This window comes from Neoarius graeffei, chromosome 6 (assembly GCF_027579695.1).
Source record: "Neoarius graeffei isolate fNeoGra1 chromosome 6, fNeoGra1.pri, whole genome shotgun sequence".
NCBI classification, from domain to species: domain Eukaryota; kingdom Metazoa; phylum Chordata; class Actinopteri; order Siluriformes; family Ariidae; genus Neoarius; species Neoarius graeffei.
In genome coordinates, this window is record NC_083574.1 from 49,172,049 (window position 1) to 49,193,499 (window position 21,451).

The 21,451-nt window shown below is 39.8% G+C and overlaps 1 protein-coding gene across 1 annotated transcript in view; it reads left to right on the forward strand.

Annotated features, from left to right (window-relative positions):
- The window catches only part of itpr2 (inositol 1,4,5-trisphosphate receptor, type 2), a 245,517-nt gene that overhangs the window by 159,825 nt on the left and 64,241 nt on the right, over positions 1-21,451 (forward strand). The window contains exon 38 of the mRNA XM_060923767.1: positions 17,527-17,629. Coding sequence (XP_060779750.1) covers positions 17,527-17,629 — 103 coding nt within the window. The remainder of the gene's footprint in view (positions 1-17,526; positions 17,630-21,451) is intronic.

Below are 21,451 nucleotides of genomic sequence, written 5' to 3' on the forward strand. Positions count from 1 at the left end.
GCACTTTGGATGATTCAGGACAGCAATTCATGATTCAGGACAAAGATTAAATTCAATCTTGAGAACTGCAACACTGATGATGAGCGGGGCTTTTTTATTTTTATTTTTTTTATTTAAAAAAAAATACTTCGACTCGATCCAGCCAAAGGTCAACTCGAGTAAGTGTAAATATTTCTTCTATTTATTATGAGCAGATCGGTTGATGTGCGTGCGCTGTAGTGCATACACAGGAAAAATGACTGAGCAATTTTGCCAGAGTTAAACGTATTTTCCTAAAAAATATTTAATTTTGCTCTATTTTGAGTTTAGAGAGTAAAATTTGGAGTTGGAGTGGGAGCAAAATTAGAGTAATTGTGTAACAGAGTTGGTTGTGGCTATGAACCGAGTAAAATAGTTTGAGTTAATTTCAAGATACACTAAATAGAGTCAAATACCAGATAAATGAAGCTGTTGTAAAAAGCAGTTTTAGAATTGTGTTGGAATGTGTGAAAAAACATTACCTTACCCATTGTGACGAATCGTTTTGATCACTTGACCTGATGGGATTAAGAGTTGGCAGTGGGAGGGGTTTTCACTCTTCTCATGGAATGGAATGGAATTTTTTACCCTTCTCATTGAATACCCCCCCACTGCCAACCCTTTATCCCAGAACAATAGGACATATTTTTTTTGATGGCCAGTTAATTGTCCAGCTCAATGGAGCAGATTTAAGTTTTTGTGCTTGATGCATTCCTCAGGCTGAACAGAATCACCTCAAATGACCAAAATGGTTCGACACAATGGGTAACGTCATGTTTTATTCACACATTCCAACACAGTTCTAAAACTGCTTTTTGCAACATCTTCATTTATCTGGTATTTTAAAAAAGTACAATATTGACGACATACAACCCCGATTCCAAAAAAGTTGGGACAAAGTAGAAATTATAAATAAAAACGGAATGCAATGATGTGGAAGTTTCAAAATTCCATATTTTATTCAGAATAGAACAGAGATGACATATCAAATGTTTAAACTGAGAAAATGTATCATTTAAAGAGAAAAATTAGGTGATTTTAAATTTCATGACAACACCACATCTCAAAAAAGTTGGGACAAGGCCATGTTTACCACTGTGAGACATCCCCTTTTCTCTTTACAACAGTCTGTAAACGTCTGGGGACTGAGGAGACAAGTTGCTCAAATTTAGGGATAGGAATGTTAACCCATTCTTGTCTAATGTAGGATTCTAGTTGCTCAACTGTCTTAGGTCTTTTTTGTCGTATCTTCCATTTTATGATGTGCCAAATGTTTTCTATGGGTGAAAGATCTGGACTGCAGGCTGGCCAGTTCAGTACCCGGACCCTTCTTCTACGCAGCCATGATGCTGTAATTGATGCAGTATGTGGTTTGGCATTGTCATGTTGGAAAATGCAAGGTCTTCCCTGAAAGAGACGTCGTCTGGATGGGAGCATATGTTGCTCTAGAACCTGGATATACCTTTCAGCATTGATGGTGTCTTTCCAGATGTGTAAGCTGTCCATGCCACACGCACTAATGCAACCCCATACCATCAGAGATGCAGGCTTCTGAACTGAGCGCTGATAACAACTTGGGTCGTCCTTCTCCTCTTTAGTCCGAATGGCACGGCGTCCCTGATTTCCATAAAGAACTTCAAATTTTGATTCGTCTGACCACAGAACAGTTTTCCACTTTGCCACAGTCCATTTTAAATGAGCCTTGGCCCAGAGAAGACGTCTGCGCTTCTGGATCATGTTTAGATACGGCTTCTTCTTTGAACTATAGAGTTTTAGCTGGCAACGGCGGATGGCACAGTGAATTGTGTTCACAGATAATGTTCTCTGGAAATATTCCTGAGCCCATTTTGTGATTTCCAATACAGAAGCATGCCTGTATGTGATGCAGTGCCGTCTAAGGGCCCGAAGATCACGGGCACCCAGTATGGTTTTCCGGCCTTGACCCTTACGCACAGAGATTCTTCCAGATTCTCTGAATCTTTTGATGATATTATGCACTGTAGATGATGATATGTTCAAACTCTTTGCAATTTTACACTGTCGAACTCCTTTGTGATATTGCTCCACTATTTGTCGGCGCAGAATTAGGGGGATTGGTGATCCTCTTCCCATCTTTACTTCTGAGAGCCGCTGCCACTCCAAGATGCTCTTTTTATACCCAGTCACATTAATGACCTATTGCCAGTTGACCTAATGAGTTGCAATTTGGTCCTCCAGCTGTTCCTTTTTTGTACCTTTAACTTTTCCAGCCTCTTATTGCCCCTGTCCCAACTTTTTTGAGATGTGTTGCTGTCATGAAATTTCAAATGAGCCAGTATTTGGCATGAAATTTCAAAATGTCTCACTTTTGACATTTGATATGTTGTCTATGTTCTATTGTGAATACAATATCAGTTTTTGAGATTTGTAAATTATTGCAGTCCGTTTTTATTTACAATTTGTACTTTGTCCCAACTTTTTTGGAATTGGGGTTGTACATACTACGTAGATATTATTGTAGCTGAACTTGTGCTGAATACAAAAAGTCATATGACTGAAAATACTGCTTAGATTTGTTGAAATTGACGACAAAATAAGAGCATGCCAAAATCATTAGAGTGCCAGAAAATATCCTCAGACCCCGGAGGGTTAATGAACTATAAATATAATCAGAAAAAGTTGGGATGGTATGTTTTGAAATTAAAATTGAAAACAATGATTTGTAAATAATCTCTGACCTGTATTGCACTCAAAACAATACAACAGCACATATATTTGGTGTTTCACCTCATCTCATTATCTCTAGCCGCTTTATCCTGTTCTAGAGGGTCGCAGGCAAGCTGGAGCCTATTCCAGCTGACTACGGGCGAAAGGCGGGGTACACCCTGGACAAGTCGCCAGGTCATCACAGGGCTGACACATAGACACAGACAACCATTCACACTCACATTCACACCTACGGTCAATTTAGAGTCACCAGTTAACCTAACCTGCATGTCTTTGGACTGTGGGGGAAACCGGAGCACCCGGAGGAAACCCACGCGGACACGGGGAGAACATGCAAACTCTGCACAGAAAGGCCCTTGCCGGCCACGGGGCTCGAACCCGGACCTTCTTGCTGTGAGGCGACAGCGCTAACCACTACATCACCATGCCGCCGTGTTTCACCTCATGAATTAAAAAAAAAAAATCACATTTAAATTTTGTTTCTTGCAACACATTAAAAAAAAAAGTTGTGCATTTATTACTTTGTAATGTTGCCATTCCTTCTCACAACACTTAAAGGTGCTTAGGACCTGAAGACACCAAGTGAAGTGTTTTAGGTGTTATTTTGTCTCATATCCTGCAAACAGGTTTTGAGGTTTACAGTACGAAGTTTTTGAGGTCATATTTTTTGTTTCAAAATTCATCAGACATTCTCTGTTTGGGGCAAAGGGAACAGGCACCCTCTTCTTCCACAGCCATGCCTTTGTAATGTGTGCAGAATGTGGTTTTGCATTGTCTTGCTGAAATATCCCTAGAAAGGTGTCATCTTGAAGGCAGCATATGTTGCTCCAAAATCTCAAATGTACTTTTCTGCATTAATGCTGCCATCACAGAAGTGTAAGTTACCTCTGCCAAGGGCATTGAGACAACCCCATACCATGACAGACCCTGGCTTTTGGACTTGTTGCTGGTAACCGTCTGGATGGTCCTTTTTGTCTTTGATACAGAGCAAACGGCATCAGTTTCTCCCAGTAAAGACCTGGAATACTGATTTGTCTGACAGTACACCTTTCTATTGTGTGATGGTCCATCCCAGATGCCTCCAATCCCAGAGAAGCCAACAGCACTTCTTGGCACAATACAAGGCTTTCTTTTTGCACAGTAAATTTTTAACTGGCAATTGTAGATGTAACACTGTATTGTGTTGCTTAACAAAGGCTTGCTAAAGTAATCCTGAGTCCATGTGGTTATATCACCTATAGATGAATGACAGTTCTTGGTGCCGTCTGAGGGATCGGAGATCACGAGTGTTCAGCTTAGGCTTGCGCCCTTGCCCTGTACACACCGAAATTCCTCCAGATTCCTTGAATTGTTTTGTTTAATGATCTTGTGTACTGTAGAAGTATCCGAATCCCTGCATACCTTTCTTTGAGGAACATTTGTTTTGAAACATTTCAATAATTTTCTCATGCATTTGTTGACAAACTGGAGATCCTTGGCCTATTTTTGCTCCTCAAAGACTAGGCCTTTCCTGGATACTGATTTTGTACCAAATCATGATTACAATCACTTGTTGACATCACCTGTTAAATAATCACGTCATTATTTATTTTACCTCATTACTAGCCCTGAATTGCCACCATCACAACTTTTTTTGGAATGTGTTGCAGGTCTGAAATGCAGGAATGGGTGTATATTAGCAAATGAAATGAAGTTGACCAAATAAAAGGTGAAATATCTTGGGTTCATCCTGTCTGCAATGAAATACAAGTCAAAGTCTCTCATCTCATTATCTGTAGCCGCTTTATCCTGTTCTACAGGGTCGCAGGCAAGCTGGAGTCTATCCCAGCTGACTACGGGCGAAAGGCGGGGTACACCCTGGACAAGTCGCCAGGTCATCACAGGGCTGACACAGAGACACAGACAACCATTCACACTCACATTCACACCTACGGTCAATTTAGAGTCACCAGTTAACCTAACCTGCATGTCTTTGGACTGTGGGGGAAACCGGAGCACCCGGAGGAAACCCACGCGGACACGGGGAGAACATGCAAACTCCGCACAGAAAGGCCCTCGCCGGCCACGGGGCTCGAACCCAGGACCTTCTTGCTGTGAGGCGACAGCGCTAACCACTACACCACCGTGCCGCCCACAAGTCAAAGTAAATTTAGAAATCGCTGCTTTTTTGTAATTTGTATTTTCCATATTTTCCCAACTTTTTCTGAGTTGGGGTTGTATTTCACCAAAATGATCACTTATGGGGTAACTGGACACCGAAATGTGAGACCTTTCAGTGAAATGCATGCAAAATATAAACACATTCAGTTCAGTCTGCAATTAGGCACCCTATTTTTTTTTTTTTCAATGCAAACGTTATAGATTTCTATTTTGTGACTTCTACATTATCAAGTCAGTACAAAAACATTTCAGAGTTCCAAACGTTTGTTTTCCAGCACAAAATTAAACGTTACAGAAACAAAAAGTTTGTATCTGAGGAGCATATTCCATAAGAGAGCACTTTTCAGATTAAAAAAGAAAACATAATGAAGGCTGCTGGGTTTTGCTGCAAAATGAAGAAGCAAGTGCGACAATCAAAGTGTCCAGAAGAACTGTGGCCGGTTCTGCAAGATGCTCAGTAAAACCTACAGCTCATTTCCGCATAAAACTGCACTCGTTGTACCTGAGACTACTATTTTATTTAAGCAAATGGTTGTCTCACAGCAAATATCGACTTTGTTTCATTTATGACTTACTGCTGTTTATAGTATTTTTTTCAACGTTTGAACATTTCATTTTCATAATTTTTTAAGCCATTTTTGGTCTACAGCATTTCTTTACATGTGCCTAAGACTTTTGCACAGTACTGTGTGCGTTTATTTGTATATGAGAGAGAGAGAGGATATTACATGGTTGTGCAAAGATATAAAGTTTATTTTTGTGTGGTGAATATATTTCATGAGTGATATATTTTTTTCAACATGAGAAGATGCTGATAACTTTGTTTTAGCCAGCATTAACTTTTTCAGCAGTTTGTGCTACAGTAGCTCTTCTGTGGGATTGCACCATATGGGCTAGCCTTTGTGCCCCATGCCAATCAATGAGCCTTCAACACCCATGAAACTGTCACTGGTTCACTGTTTAGCCTTCCTTGGACCACTTTTGGTAGATACTAACCACTGCATACCAGGAACACCCCACAAGATGTGCCATTTTGGAGATGCTCAGACTCCGTCATCTGGTCCTCACAATTTGGCCCTTGTTAAAGTCGCTCAGATCCTTACGCTTGCCCATTTTTCCTGCTTCCAACATATCTACTTCAAGAACTAACTGTTCACTTCATGCCTAATGTAAAATGTACAATTTAAATGGGAAACATGCTTCAGTTACATTTGTGTTCACTATGCCCATGTTTACATTAGACCGTATCAGCGGATCATCAGATTAACGTTTTTAAAACGATTAGTGTGCACACAGCAACACCAATACACGATTTGTGTGCACACAACAATACCAATACACGGATACGCTCGGCTCCGCAGGCATCCTGCGCTCCAAATCACTCCGCCCTGAACAGCGAGTGCCCTCTGGAGGGTGCGCACTCCGGCCCTGCGCAGCTCACAGAGCGCGCGAGTGAAGTGCACGAGCAGTGATTCGGGACTGAGCCGCTGTGTGTGAGATCCCAGCGCAGATCACTTAACACTTGCAAGTGGAAGGATGGCAAGCCTAAAGACAATCATAACTACACAATGGGCAGTATTTGCATCAGTATTTGCAGTATTTTCATACTTTTATACTCTTTAATGAAAGGTGATACAAGGCGGAAGTCTGCGCCGTTTTTCAGCAGTCGCGTCACATGACCAACGCCAGCGAATCAGGAAGGTGGATGTCACAGTGACGTTGTCCAATGACGATGCCAGCTAGAGCTCAGCACAGCGTATCCGCGTATTCTCAATGTTTACACAGCACCGGACCAGACACGATCTGGATTGAATACGTGGACGCTGGCGGATTCCCGTTTCCCGGCGTTTCCAGGCATTTTAATGTAAACGGACAGTGCATCCGCGAAGAAAACGAGACAGATACGGTCTAATGTAAACGTAGCCTATAATTTCCAGGGGTGCCAATAATAGTGGCACATGTGTTTTTGTTGAAAATAATAATTTCTTGATGAGGGATTTGTTTATCTCAGAATAAATGTATTTCAATTAAAGGTTGGATTTTTCTCATTTTTCCAGTGTGAGATGAAGCTCCACCAAGAGGTATATTAACCCCCCCCCCCCCCCAAAAAAAAACAAAAAAAACTTTTTACTAATCTTTACAAGGGGTGCCTATAATCGTGGAGGTGTGTGTGAGAGAGACGTTCCAAGATCTAATGTGGGTAGCCAAAACCGCGGGTAGTAGTGAAGCGCATACAAGTTTGTTTTTCGTGTATATGGGTCCATCTCAGAAACTGGTCTTTCGTTTGGGACATTATGGTCAAAAAATAAATTTTCTAATTTTACTTTTTTTTTTTTGCATTTACCGAACACTCAATGTTTCTTTTGTCATGTTTAATAAGAATAAAGATAGTATCTTGCTCTATCTGGCCTCCACTGTGGAAATTTTTTTTGATTACAATTCAAATGCTTTTGTAAAATTGATTTACGTATAAAATAACATCATCATGAAGAATTAAAGCCCCTCCTTCACAGATGAGTGAAAATATTGAATAAATTTCCTCTTTTTGATTGCTTGGGTTAAAAATGCCAAGTTATGATGACTGAATTGATTATTCACTTAAATATGAATATGATACATTTTGGGTATTTGATATGGCGAAATAGGACACAATGGAAAAATCAAGAACACACCGGAAAGCTGAGAATAACGGCGGTGGTAAAAGAACAGCGACTGTACCGGCTGAAGGTCGCGCAGGTCTCTGCTGCGGTGCGCGAGCAGCGGGACATCACTACCGCACCGGACAGAGTGCGAGGCGGGGGCGGGGCAAAATGACCGGCCATAGATTCTATCAAAAGTTCGATCTAAATTGACCATGGTTGCAAAATATTGGCCAAAAATACACAAACACTACGAAATATGAAAGCAAGATGAAAAAGAAACATTCTATTGCCTTATACTGCAAGACTAAACCAAAATAAAACTGTCAAAACTCACCTTTTCAGTGATAACGTCCGAACAGATCACCCGCGTAACAAAGACCGCAAATGGAAGCACGATCAACTTCTAACTGTTGGAGTGGAAAATTCCATTCTACACATGCAAATTGTTAATGTGTGTCCTTCCCCGCACACAAATAACACGCTACGGTAAAAAATAGACCACAACTCATTTTATAGCTCAGAAATTCATACAAGACCAGCTACCATCGTAACACATTCTGTAAGAAACATATTCTATACCTAACTTTCAGCTTTCATTTTAAAAAACAAAATCGCAGATTTATAACTAAGTTTTTTATATGGTGTCGTGATTTTAAGTTCCTACTTTTGGTGAGGTAGTGACCTCGACCCTGAGGCTTTCCGTTTAGATCAAAACACTCGATCGTATTGGTTTTGGATATGCGGAAAATGGAGCTACAACGGTGATCAAATATTTTGCCTGATGTTTTATTACGGTTATGATTATTCTGTGAGCGCACCAATCCTTAGGTGTATAAAGTTACAACTTAAAATACAATTAGTGATAACTGTAGACTTTTCAGTGGACTACAACCTTTTTAAGGGAATGCAATGTAGTCGACCATTTATCATGTCCCAGATCAAGCCGCCATTTTTCCACAAATTTGCAGAATTTTTGCCAAATTCTGAATAGAGTATTCACATCAAAGGTTTAGTTTTATCTGTATTATTTCTTTCATCATTTTATTTCAAATTAAAACCAACATCACCATTCAAAACCGTATAGTTTATTGACTGAGAGTATATTTAGTGGGGTTCCCCTACAGTACCCAGTTTCTCAGACAGACCCATATGATCAAGTTTCAGTTGTAGATTTCACACAGTAAGAAAGACAATAGTAAGTAATAATAAACTAAAGCAATTATACTGCAATAAAAGTTATGTGAATTTGGTCTCTCTTGAACGAACGGGGTTCTGATATTTCCACGTAATATTTTCAGCTCGGGATAACTGGTTTACGGAACCCGTGGCTAACGATTCTGCATATACAGTGGTCCGACTGTGTGTGGGTCTGCCTTTTTCTTTCTTTTTTTCTTTTGAAACACACACAGAGAGTACTGTCTTGCCTCTTCCACATACATGAGCTCACAGACACCTAAAATTGGCTAATGTCTGATCTATATATACAAAGATTAACTCGTACACATGGGTTTGGCATAAGATCAGACTTGTTGGTTAAATATACGAGAGGTGAAAGTGGACTTGCAAGGTGACTAATTTGTAATATCGTCAGTACCTTCTTTGACATTCAGAAGGTTTCAGCTGTTAATAATGGAAGTAAGTGAATAAAGCTGACTGCTTTCTGTCTTCTTCATATCTGTCCTTTTACTTGGAGGTGTAGAACGCGTAGGCTTTGGGGCCAGACAGGCTGTAATTTCTAATTCTGTGTGACACCAGGTTTCACCATAGGGATCAGCACTGACCCCAGACTGGGCTCAGCCGGCTCAGCACACCAGCTGCCTCCATACGTGCTTCTGCCTATATATTCATCTCTCAGGTGTTTACAGATCACGGGGTGTGTAGGATTGGGCAGTGCTGTCTGAGGCTCAGCCAGGCTAGCCGCAGTGTGGCGTGCCCACGCACATCTTAACACCCAAGCCTCTCTCGGTCTATTGGCTCTCTCTCTCTCTCTCTCTCTCTCTCTCTCTGTCCTCACATTACCTGAGTAGAGGGTGTTTTTTTTTCCCTTTTTTTCTTTTTTTTTTTTCCCTCCTCCATGCAGCACCAGACAGATGAGTCAGGCTGGCATGGCTACTTTTATCTTCATTTTTCTTTCTTTTTCCTCCCTCTTTCTATCTCTACCTAAAGACTTATGCAGGCGCCCAAGAGAGACTACAGCATGTGGAGGTTCATTTTGCCCTAACTTCCCATATTAGTTGCTTTTGCTTGTGAGAGTAAAGCAACTCCAATTCATAAGTCAATCTAAAAAAAAAAAAATGCAGAAAAGGTATTGGGATAAGTGTGTTACCCCAATGAGGGTTTATTGCTGTGTGTGTGTGTGAGAGAGAGAGAGAGAGAGAGAGAGAGAGAGAAAGAGAACTCACATGTGTCTGGACTCTTCCAGACAGTGGAAGCAGACGTGTGTCTGTACAGACTGCTGATGAGTCTGAGTGTTTACTGAGAGACTGAGGGAACATCATTGGCATGTTCTTGTTGGAAAGAGGCATTGAAAAGAAAGAAAAAAAAAGACCATGCTGCTTTGCAACTTCACAGGCTTTTGCTGCATCTAGTTCTGGGGTGTGTGTGTATTTGTATAGTGTTTAGAGCCCTGGTCTTCAAAGAGGATGCTCCTTTAACTGTTCACATCAGGTCCAACCCACTGGTCTGCATCATAACATGCCGACCGTCTCCTGAAGGGGTCCGTCTTTCCCCCGACTCCTCTACAGAGTGCCACTTGTCAGACCCTCACTGCTCTACCTGCCATTATGCAACCATGAATAGACAGGAACATGTCTAAAACGGTTGCCACAAACCACGGAGGGGAGAGATAACCGTGAGCGAGAGAGAGATTTGATGATGTGAAGGAGAGGAGGTGAATCAATACCTCCCTGCTTTTTTCTGCCTGCTTTCCTCATGGTCTCCCAGCAAGTCACCACCAGGTGTTATGTAACCTCTCTCTCTCTCTCTCTCTCTCTCTCTCACTCTGCACCGCTTCACCTCCCCCACCTGTCTCCTTCTCTGTCTTTTTTTCATCGGCACGTTTTATCACTTCTCCCTCAGGGAAGCAGAAATAAGTGGCAGGCATCCGTCGCATGTTCGCTCTTCTTTGTGCCCCATCGTCCTTCTGTGTGCCCAAAGCTTTCCTTGTACTTGGGATATAATTGGTACAGTTATGACAGTTTGAGTTTTATAAAATGCTCTCTTAGATGAATGTGCAGGGTTTTTTTTTGTTTGTTTGTTTGTTTGTTTGTTTGTTTTTTTGTCTTGTGTGCTTATGACAGGACAGAGTTCTAAATAGGCACAGAAATTCTAACTTGTATATTAATTATGTACGCGCACACACATCTCCATGATTTTCGGCACCCCTTGTAAATATTTAGAAAAAAATCCACCTTCTAGTGAAGTCGCTTCATCTCCCACTGTAAAAAAAAAAAAATCTTAAAGGTATATGTGAAACAGTAAAACCTCAATCATGTTCCTAGAAGCATTCAGTCTCAGTGCATGGTTTGTACATCATTTAGTACAAATGCTGTATAACCTTTTACTATTTTTACCCCTTGCTACGATGTAGGAACCTCCTAAGAACGAAAGTTTTCTGCTTTATCATCTAAAGCAGCAATCTGACCAAATACATACAAAATTCTCCCAGTGGAAAAGTTAAGTAACTGAAGGGGAAAGGAAGTGGATCATGAGACAGGCATTTGTTTCTGGTAGCAGTAGCTTTTGCTTCATGCTGAGAGCACTGACCTGTAATTTCATGAATCACAGTCTCGTGAGTCTTGAGTCCAATCTTTATGCTTCCTTGCAAATTGAAGCCTTTTCTTTTAAATGGCCACACAAGTGGTTTTCTTTTGGCCACACAGCTCTTTAGTCCCAATCCTGTGAGTTCTCGTCACATTGTGTGTGGAAATGCTCTTACTTTCACGATTATACATAGCCATGAGTTCAACTATGTTTGGTTTTTTTTTTTTTTGGTTTTTTTTATCCCCCAGCTTTACAATTTGACTTCAAGTGTCTTAAAGGAAAACTGAAGTCATTTTTAAACTTGCTTTATTTCTTAATTAATGTGTTATTCAATTACTTTCTCGGTTTTAGTAATTTTATATCATGACTCGTATTGGCAACAAATTGCAATTAAATATTATACTTATCGGCCTATTTGTTTTTTAGCCGTGTTGAATTTAGCTCGTTTGGTCCACGTCAGGCGTCGCTTATCCGCGCGATCTTCACGAGACTTGTGCGAGTCTTCGAATCGTGGAGTGTCAGCCAGGTGTCAATGCCACCATTTTGAAAACTGTTTTCCCAATGAAATATTGTACAAAAACGAGTTTTAAATGATGATTACTGCCTACTTTTTTCAAACTTTACTGATTGCTATCAAAACAAACAAAACTTTGGGCTTGATTACATCAGCATTCGAAAGAGGGCACACGTGTCTTTTGACAATGTTGGCCACTTTGATTTCCACTGTATGTTTTACTTCTGTCCTACGATGTTTCGCACAGGTCTCAACGAATCTCGTTTACGGCCATTGCTTTGACATATGGACTGATATATAAAATATTACATAGCATTTTTCGAACACTCATAACTAGCTATAGCAGTGACAAAATAGCTATCAAAAATGCATTCCTGTATTTAATAAAATTTAGATAAATAGAATTTTGATCATAAAAAATTTGCCTTCAGTTCTCCTTTAAGTATTCTCCATTCAGTCAGTCCAACCATATTTCACATTTCTTCCTTGAAGTTGACGGTTCATCACTATCCTTGCAGGTTTTAATAATGCGTCGGTCACTTCTTAACCCAATTCCAGTCATTTTAGCAATCTCCAGACTTGTTTTCTTTGCTCGATTCAGGCCAATAATTTGACCCGTTTGAAACACAGTAATGTTTTTCCATGAGCGCAGGGCGAGTCTTCTGACATGATTGTTAAAGAAGTGGGAAGCTACTCAGTGCATCAGTTAGGGTTAAAAGAGCTGTTGCCATCTGATGCATATTAATCACTGCAGTAATTATCCAATCAGAGGTTCTTAATTATTTGCTTATTTAAATCCAAATGGTGACACTGAAATTTTTTAAAAAATTATTTAAATTTTTATTTATTTATTGGCCAGGCACTGTACCTAAATATTTAGAGCTTTGCATTTTAATGGTCTCGATAAGCAAGTAACTTTTTATAATATATTGCAACCAAATTTTATTCATATAAGCAAATAACATGACTGAATGAATAGCAACTTAAAATTTTCTCTAGATACTAACACATTATAGATTTTGTCATGACTACAAATAACACACATTAGTTTGAAGTGGTTTTTATTTACTCGTTCATTCGTTCGTTCATTCATTCATTCATTCATGCCGTCACTTCATGGTGCTACTTTTGACAGACATCACAGACTCTGAGAGATGAGCAATCTATCCACTTAACCTGTATTTAAATATTCTGACTTTTTTTTTTTTAAACAAGCCATGTCACTTAACTATTCAGAACAGAGAGGGTAAAATAAATTACCTTTCAGGTAAATCATTTGCATAAATGCATTTGATTGGCCACAGCATAGGATCTGTTACGGATGCCATGATGTTTAAAAAAAAAAAAAATATATATATATATATATATATATATATATATATATATATATATATATAAAATCAAACTAGAGTCGCTGGACTGTGACATTTTACTCCCCCCCCCCCCCCCCCCCCCCCATTAGTTTCAGTTCTTTTTTTGAATTATCTGTTTTGATCCACTGAAATACTTTGCTGTGGCTGTCAGCTGATGACCCCTGCACTACTCCTGTGTCCGAAATCACTCATTACTCGCTATATAGTGGACTATATAGTGAGTTCACCATTTTGTAGTGCTATCCGAATGCATACAGTGGTGTTTGAAAGTTTGTGAACCCTTTAGAATTTTCTATATTTCTGCATAAATATGACCTAAAACACCATCAGATTTTCACACAAGTCCTAAAAGTAGATAAAAAGAGCCCAGTTAAACAAATGAGACAAAAATATTATACTTGTTCATTTATTTATTGAGGAAAATGATCCAATATTACATATCTGTGAGTGGCAAAAGTATGTGAACCTCTAGGATTAGCAGTTAATTTGAAGGTGAAATTGGAGTCAGGTGTTTTCAATCAATGGGATGACAATCAGGTGTGAGTGGGCACCCTGTTTTATTCACAACACTTGTTTGTGGAAGTCTATCATGGCACGAACAAAGGAGATTTCTGAGGACCTCAGAAAAAGCGTTGTTGATGCTCATCAGGCTGGAAAAGGTTACAAAACCATCTCTAAAGAGTTTGGACTCCACCAATCCACAGTCAGACAGATTGTGTACAAATGGAGGAAATTCAAGACCATTGTTACCCTCCCCAGGAGTGGTTGACCAACAAAGATCACTCCAAGAGCAAGGCGTGTAATAGTCAGTGAGGTCACAAAGGACCCCAGGGTAACTTCTAAGCAACTGAAGGCCTCTCTCACATTGGCTAATGTTAATGTTCATGAGTACACCATCAGGAGGAGACTGAACAACAATGGTGTGCATGGCAGGGTTGCAAGGAGAAAGCCAATAAGAACATTGCTGCTCGTCTGCGGTTTGCTAAAGATCACGTGGACAAGCCAGAAGGCTATTGGAAAAATGTTTTTTGGATGGATGAGACCAAAATAGAACTTTTTGGTTTCAATGAGAAGCGTTATGTTTGGAGAAAGGAAAAGACTGCATTCCAGCATAAGAACCTTATCCCATCTGTGAAACATGGTGGTGGTAGTATCATGGTTTGGGCCCGTTTTGCTGCATCTGGGCCAGGACGGCTTGCCATCACTGATGGAACAATGAATTCTGAATTATACCAGCAAATTCTTAAGGAAAATGTCAGGACATCTGTCCATGAACTGAATCTCAAGAGAAGGTGTGTCACGCAGCAAGACAACGACCCGAAGCTCCCAAGTCGTTCTACCAAAGAATGGTTAAAGAAGAATAAAAGTTAATGTTTTGGAATGGCCAAGTCAAAGTCCTGACCTTAATCCAATCGAAATGTTGTGGAAGGACCTGAAGCGAGCAGTTCATGTGAGGAAACCCACCAACATCCCAGAGTTGAAGCTGTTCTGTACGGAGGAATGGGCTAAAATTCCTCCAAGCCGGTGTGCAGGACTGATCAACAGTTACTGGAAACGTTTAGTCGCAGTTATTGCTGCACAAGGGGGTCACACCAGATACTGAAAGCAAAGGTTCACATACTTTTTGCCACTCACAGATATGTAATATTGGATCATTTTTCCTCAATAAATAAATGACCAAGTATAATATTTTTGTCTCATTTGTTTAACTGGGTTCTCTTTATCTACTTTTAGGACTTGTGTGAAAATCTGATGATGTTTTAGATCATGTTTATGCAGAAATGTAGAAAATTCTAAAGGGTTCACAAACTTTCAAGCACCACTGTAATGAGAATTATTACACCCTATATAGTGGACTCTCAGTATCCCACAATGCATTGTGAAAAGTAGTGTACAACCGATGGTCACTAACCAAGCAATATACAGTATACCATCATGCACTGTGGTTGCACTGAAACAAAAGCTATAAAAACTCTTTTTCATAAGGAGCGTTAAGTATTTTAGATTGAGTGCAGCAGTAGTTTGTTTTTTCTTATGACGACGGGCACGAGAAATTTATAAGCTGTGGTGTGAAAATGGCAATAATATTGTAACGTGTTGGGGTGAAAAGACGGAGGAAGAAACTCTATCAATGAACATTCAAATATAATTAAAAATAAGAGGAAAAAAAAGCTAAAATAGAATAGGACAGATAAAATACAAGAATAAAAGAGTGCAGAGCGAGGAATTAATCAAAAGGGTCAAATTTGATTTAATAAAAGGCAGCGGCAAAGAAGGAAGTATTCAGCCTTGATTTAAAAGAACTGAAAGATGCAGCAGACACAAAATACTTTGTATTTATTAATGTGAGAAATACGCTAAGTATAATATGGATTTATCACAAAAATACATGCATATGTATATTATTTTGAAAACCCACCAGCCGACTGATCTGGCACATTTTAATTGTGTGACCGTAATGAAGTAAATAACAGTGCGGCGGAGTAGTGTCTGGAAGCGTCTTTTTGTTGTTGTTTTTTTTCCCCTCCCCATTTTACCAATGAGCTCACTATCTAGTCCTCTATATAGAATTCCCTAGATAGTGAGTAGGGAGTAGTGAATGAGTGATTTCGAACACAGGGTAGGTTTTTAATGGGAAAATTCAGGGATTTATCCCCCCCCCCCCCCCCCCCCCCCCCGGCTTGCCATTCGTGCTGCTAGAACCTCTGTGTCATGCTCCATGTGATCATCTGAATCATGGATGGATGAACTTTGTCAGCACCAGTGATCAGCTGCTGTTCAGACACTGAGACATTTCAGACATCTGTTCTGTGATTGTCATTTTCTGGCCCCTTGTTTTATGTGGTACAATACTCAGTTGAAGACTTTCTGATGCTAGGAATGCTGTCCTGCTTGATTTCTACCACACATGGAAGGCGCATGTGTATTACCTGTTGGAACGTATATCTGTGTGTATGTACTTGAATGTTGGGGTGCTAGCTTGTAAACAACCAATTTAGTGTTGTGCAACTACAAAAAATAGTAGACCAAGTTAATAAGAGAGGCAAAGACCTTGGTATGAAAATAAACACAAAGAAAACTAAGACAATGGTGATCAGTAAAAAGACATAATCCTAAAGTAGACATACAGATTAAAGAAAGTAGAGATACAGATAGGTGGTGTAGTGGTCATCACTGTTGCCTTACAGCAAGAAGGTTCTGGGTTCGAACCTCGTGGCCAACAGGGGCCTTTCTGTGTGGAGTTTGCATGTTCTCCTCGTATCTGTGTGGGTTTCCTCCGGGTGCTCCGGTTTCCCCCACAGTCCAAAGACATGCAGATTTGGTACAATGGGACCACTGTAATTGGCACAAGCTGTAGTGGTTTCCCAGCCATAATGTATGTACATATATATCTCTTGCTATGGCAAAAAGCTAATAAATAAATAAATAAATGACAGATAGATGGAACCAACATTGAGCAGGTAGAGAAATTTGTGTACCTGGGCCAACTCATAACCGCCGATGCCAAATGTGAGAAAGAAATGGCAAGGAGATGTCTTTAACAAAATGCAGGCAACCCTTACTTCACATAGAATTGGCTTAGAAACAAGAAAGAGATTATTGAAGCGTTACGTTTGGTCTACACTTTTATATGGAGCCAAAACACGGACAATAAATAACCAAATGCAAAAAAAGACTTGAGGCCTTTGAGATACGGGCTTACAGACGTATGAATAAGATTTCTTGGACTGAAAACGAGGATGTGCTGAAGAGGGTAGGTGCTAAGTGAATGCTTCTGAAAGTAATTAAAGAGAGAAAACTCAAGTACTTTGGTGATATCGTTAGACATGACAGCCTCCATCGTACTCTACTGGAAGTCCAGATAAATAGCAGGTGAGGTCAAGGCCAGCCCAGAATATCATGGGTTACGAACATCAAGGAATGGACTGGCATGACTTACACCGAGGCAGTACGAAAAGCACAAAACTGGAAAGAATGGCATTTCATCACATCCCACCCTCGACCAGAGGAAGGAACGTGAAGAAGTAGTAGTGTTATACATTAAATCTACTTGGAATGCATACTGTTTTTATACCATGCGTTACATAATCCGTAGCAAATGTGTTGCCTCTGTTTGTTATGGTTACATTGTAATCCCAACCTATGGGTCGCTAGTGCACATCTTTCACTGTTGAGCTTCTTCACTATGAAGGCATTAAAAAGTTGTATTAGAATGTCATGATTCAGAAAGAGTAGCAGTAGAGTTCAAGATGAACTACAGTTTTACTTGGATATTAAACATCTTGTGTTTGTGCTTATTTATTGTAGTGAATATCATTGCTGTCATTAATTTGGCACGTCTTCTATATAGGGCAATGCATTGAGAAAGACTCTGCTGATGCACTACTTCGGCAACCAGCGGCTCCACTCCAAGGCTCTGGAGTACAGCAGTGGTGGAGGATCATCCCCTGGAGGTACAGGACCTCGACGAACACATACATCCTTCTGACACTAGAAAAACACTATTGTAGTATCACTAATGCTATTATTTTATCCATATAAAACACTAATAGTACATGATTTGATGTTTTTAACTCATGAATTTTATTGCTTTTTCAAAATAACCACGGCGGCACGGTGGTGTAGTGGTTAGCGCTGTCGCCTCACAGCAAGAAGGTCCTGGGTTTGAGCCCCGGGGCCGGCGAGGGCCTTTCTGTGCGGAGTTTGCATGTTCTCCCCGTGTCCGCGTGGGTTTCCTCCGGGTGCTCCGGTTTCCCCCACAGTCCAAAGACATGCAGGTTAGGTTAACTGGTGGCTCTAAATTGACCGTAGGTGTGAATGTGAGTGTGAATGGTTGTCTGTGTCTATGTGTCAGCCCTGTGATGACCTGGCGACTTGTCCAGGGTGTACCCCGCCTTTCGCCCGTAGTCAGCTGGGATAGGCTCCAGCTTGCCTGCGACCCTGTAGAAGGATAAAGCGGCTAGAGATAATGAGATGAGATGAGAAAATAACCACATTTCAACTTTGATTCCTGCAACATTCCAAAAAGCCAAAAAAGTTGAGACAGTAAAGCATTTACCACTTTATAATGTTGCCATTCCTTCTCACAACACTTAACAGATGTTGAGGGACGGAAGAGACCAAGTGATGAAGTGTTTCAGGTGTTATTTTGTCCCATTCTTCCTGCAAACAGGTCTTAAGGTGTGCAACAGTATGGGGTCGTTGTTGTCATATTTTTCTTTTCAAAATTCGATACACCTTCTCTACTGGGGACAGGTCAGGACTGTAGGCAGGCCATTACAGCACCTGCATCCTCTTATGGTGATGATACACGGGGCAACTTTTTGGGCAATGTTGCCGAGCAATGTTGCTGGCAACGGGCAACTAGGTGAGACACAGGGCAACTTTTCAGGGCAACTAACTTAGCAATGGCAGTTTACAGTTAGCTAAAAAAAATCGATGTCTTAATTTTTGCTGTGACCATTTAATCAAGCTGTCTGTTGTTTTTTAGAGCTTTGGTGAGGCAAATTCCTCCATATAGAATATTAAAATAACAACTTACCGGCGTAAAAACAGATGAGGAGTCTCTCCATCTCTTCACTCCACTGACACTGAGCGGCCGCCATATTTGTTTGAAATTTCTGATCCGAACCTCACCGGAGGTCACATGACTCGATACTCGCGTTCTGATTGGCTTATCTCAAAAAGTTGCCAGAGATTATCAAAACCATTCAGAAAGAAACAATGTTGCCCAATCTCAATAGAAAAGAGTCAAAACGCAATTGCCCAGCAACATTGCTCGGCAACATTGCCCAAAAAGTTGCCCCATGTATCATCACCATTATTCCGCAGCCATGCCTTTGTAATGTGTGCAGAATGTGGTTTTGCATTGTCTTGTTAAAATATCCCTGGAAAAAATGTCTGTCTGTCTGTCTATCTATATATCTATCTATCTCTATTTTATCCACATTTACTGGATATGAGCAGTCGTGTGCTCTGATTGGCTACTCTACTATTAGGCTATCAGCTCATATACCGTGAGTAGAGAAAAACAAAATGGCGGAGCGTGTTGCTGAACCAACTGAGGACGAAATATAAACTCTACTCAAAAGCAAAACCCCCCAAAAAATACAAAAAAAAGCAACAGAATATGGAATTTGGTATTTGGTGGTAAGAATGTACCTTTTTTTTTCTTTTTTTTTAAGAATTATCGCATTTTTCACAAATTGCTCTGGTTTGTTTACATTCTAAGCGGAAATGAATTTGCCAGACGTTTTGTATAAAGTTTTTTTTATTGATCAAATTTGTTAAAAATAAAATTGCTCTGTTTCTCAAAATCCAGTGAATGGGGATAGAATAACAGTTATTCCACTCAATCTTGTTGTACATGGCTTATAGCCAACTCGGTGCTATGCGCCTCGTCGGCTATCAGCTCATGTACGACTCCATTTCGTGGAATAACTGTTAAATCTCTCTCCTTTTTCTCATTCATATATATAAAACAATGCTGTGGGCTGATTTTCTGTTATTCTCATATAGACTATTTCAGAGCAGGCTGTTGATTCTGCACACCTTAGAACTGTCCAAGGACATGCAACTCATGTACAATGGTTATATTTATTTAAAACCTGATGTCAGGGGTGATGGCTGCAGCTGGATGCTCACATGGATTCACTGTTGAAAGCTTCAACAAGTAGCTGAGGGCTATAAAATATGGCAGTGTGTACATGCATGATTACATGTATCAGGTGGACAAATCGGTAGCCAGGACAACTTGAACAAGCAGATTTTGTGTCTGGGTTTTAAAATTTTTGATTCATAATTTCTTGGTGGACAACCAGATAAAGGGGAAAATTTCTACTCGTCATTGTGACGCAGCTTGATGCTGTAACTGTAGTGAACGCATCAGAATCCCACTGCCTGCTACTCTACACGCAATCCCCTTGTACGGTAGCTGATCCGCTTGACAGTAGAATGATCTTTACTAGGCAGATTGTCTGCCATCCATGCACGTTAATCTTTTCAAGATTGGGAACTGGAAGGTATGTGGAACAAAAAAAAATCCATTACTAAGTATTAATAATAATAAAAAGGACACTATAACAGAACATGTCCTCTTCTGCTATAACAGTAAAACGACAGTTATACATAAAGTCACTATAAAGACCTTTCCATCCTTTACGTGTGATGTGAGGACAGATAACTTCATCTCAAGCAGACACATTGTCCAATAATTTGCTGGCTTTTTGGTAAGGGATTAAAATATGATGTGCTCCATTTTTTAAAACCTCTTAGAAGAGGATATTGACCATGAGCTTATTAATTTCCTTTAGTCTGTATTAATGAACATTCCCTACAGTCCTCTGGCATGTGTGGGATAACACTTCAGTTTCCCCACTCACAACTTCAGTCCTTACCTGCAAATATTTCCCATTTACTTTGTGACGTGCAAAAAAAGGAAGAAACTTGTGACCATTGTTTCATTTTATCTTGTTATATATGACCTCTTGTAGAATCAGATGCATTACAAAGAAAAATAAAGCTAGGATGCAAGTACTGGAAATTTGTTAGTGCCTCTTGTTTGTCTACATAGCTAGAACAGGTAATCTTTGATTTGATTGATTGATTGATTGATTGATTGATTGATTGATTGATTGATTGATTGATTGATTGATTGATTGATTGATTGATTGATTGATTGATTGATTGTAATATGCTGGTGAAGCTAATACGATTCCTAGAACTTAACATGTAAATCTATCCATTTTCAGACTGGTCTGTGCATTATTTTAAGTAGTGTTAACTTTAGGAAGTGTATATATTTACAATCCCAATTCCAAAAAAGTTGAGACGGTGTGTCAACTGTAAATAAAAACAGAATGCGATAATTTTCAAATCATGGAAACCTGATATTTCATTGAAAATGGTACAAAAATATTAATTTGATATGTTGTCTTTGTTGAAACCGTTAATGTTGAAACTGAGATTTTATTGTTTTTTTGAAAAACACATGCTCATTTTGAATTTGATGCCAGTAACAAATTTCAAAAAAGTTGGGACAGGGGCATGTTTACTACTGTGTTCAATCACTTCTACTTTTAACAACACACTGTAAACTTTTGGGAACTGAGACGACCAGTTGTGGTAGTTTTTGAAAGAGAAATGTTGTCCCATTCTTGCCTGATGTACAATTTTGGTTGCTGAACAGTTCGGAGTCTCCTTTGTTGTATTTTTGTGCTTCATAATGCACCAAATGTTTTAAATGAGAGACAGTTCTGGACTGCAGGCAGGCCAGT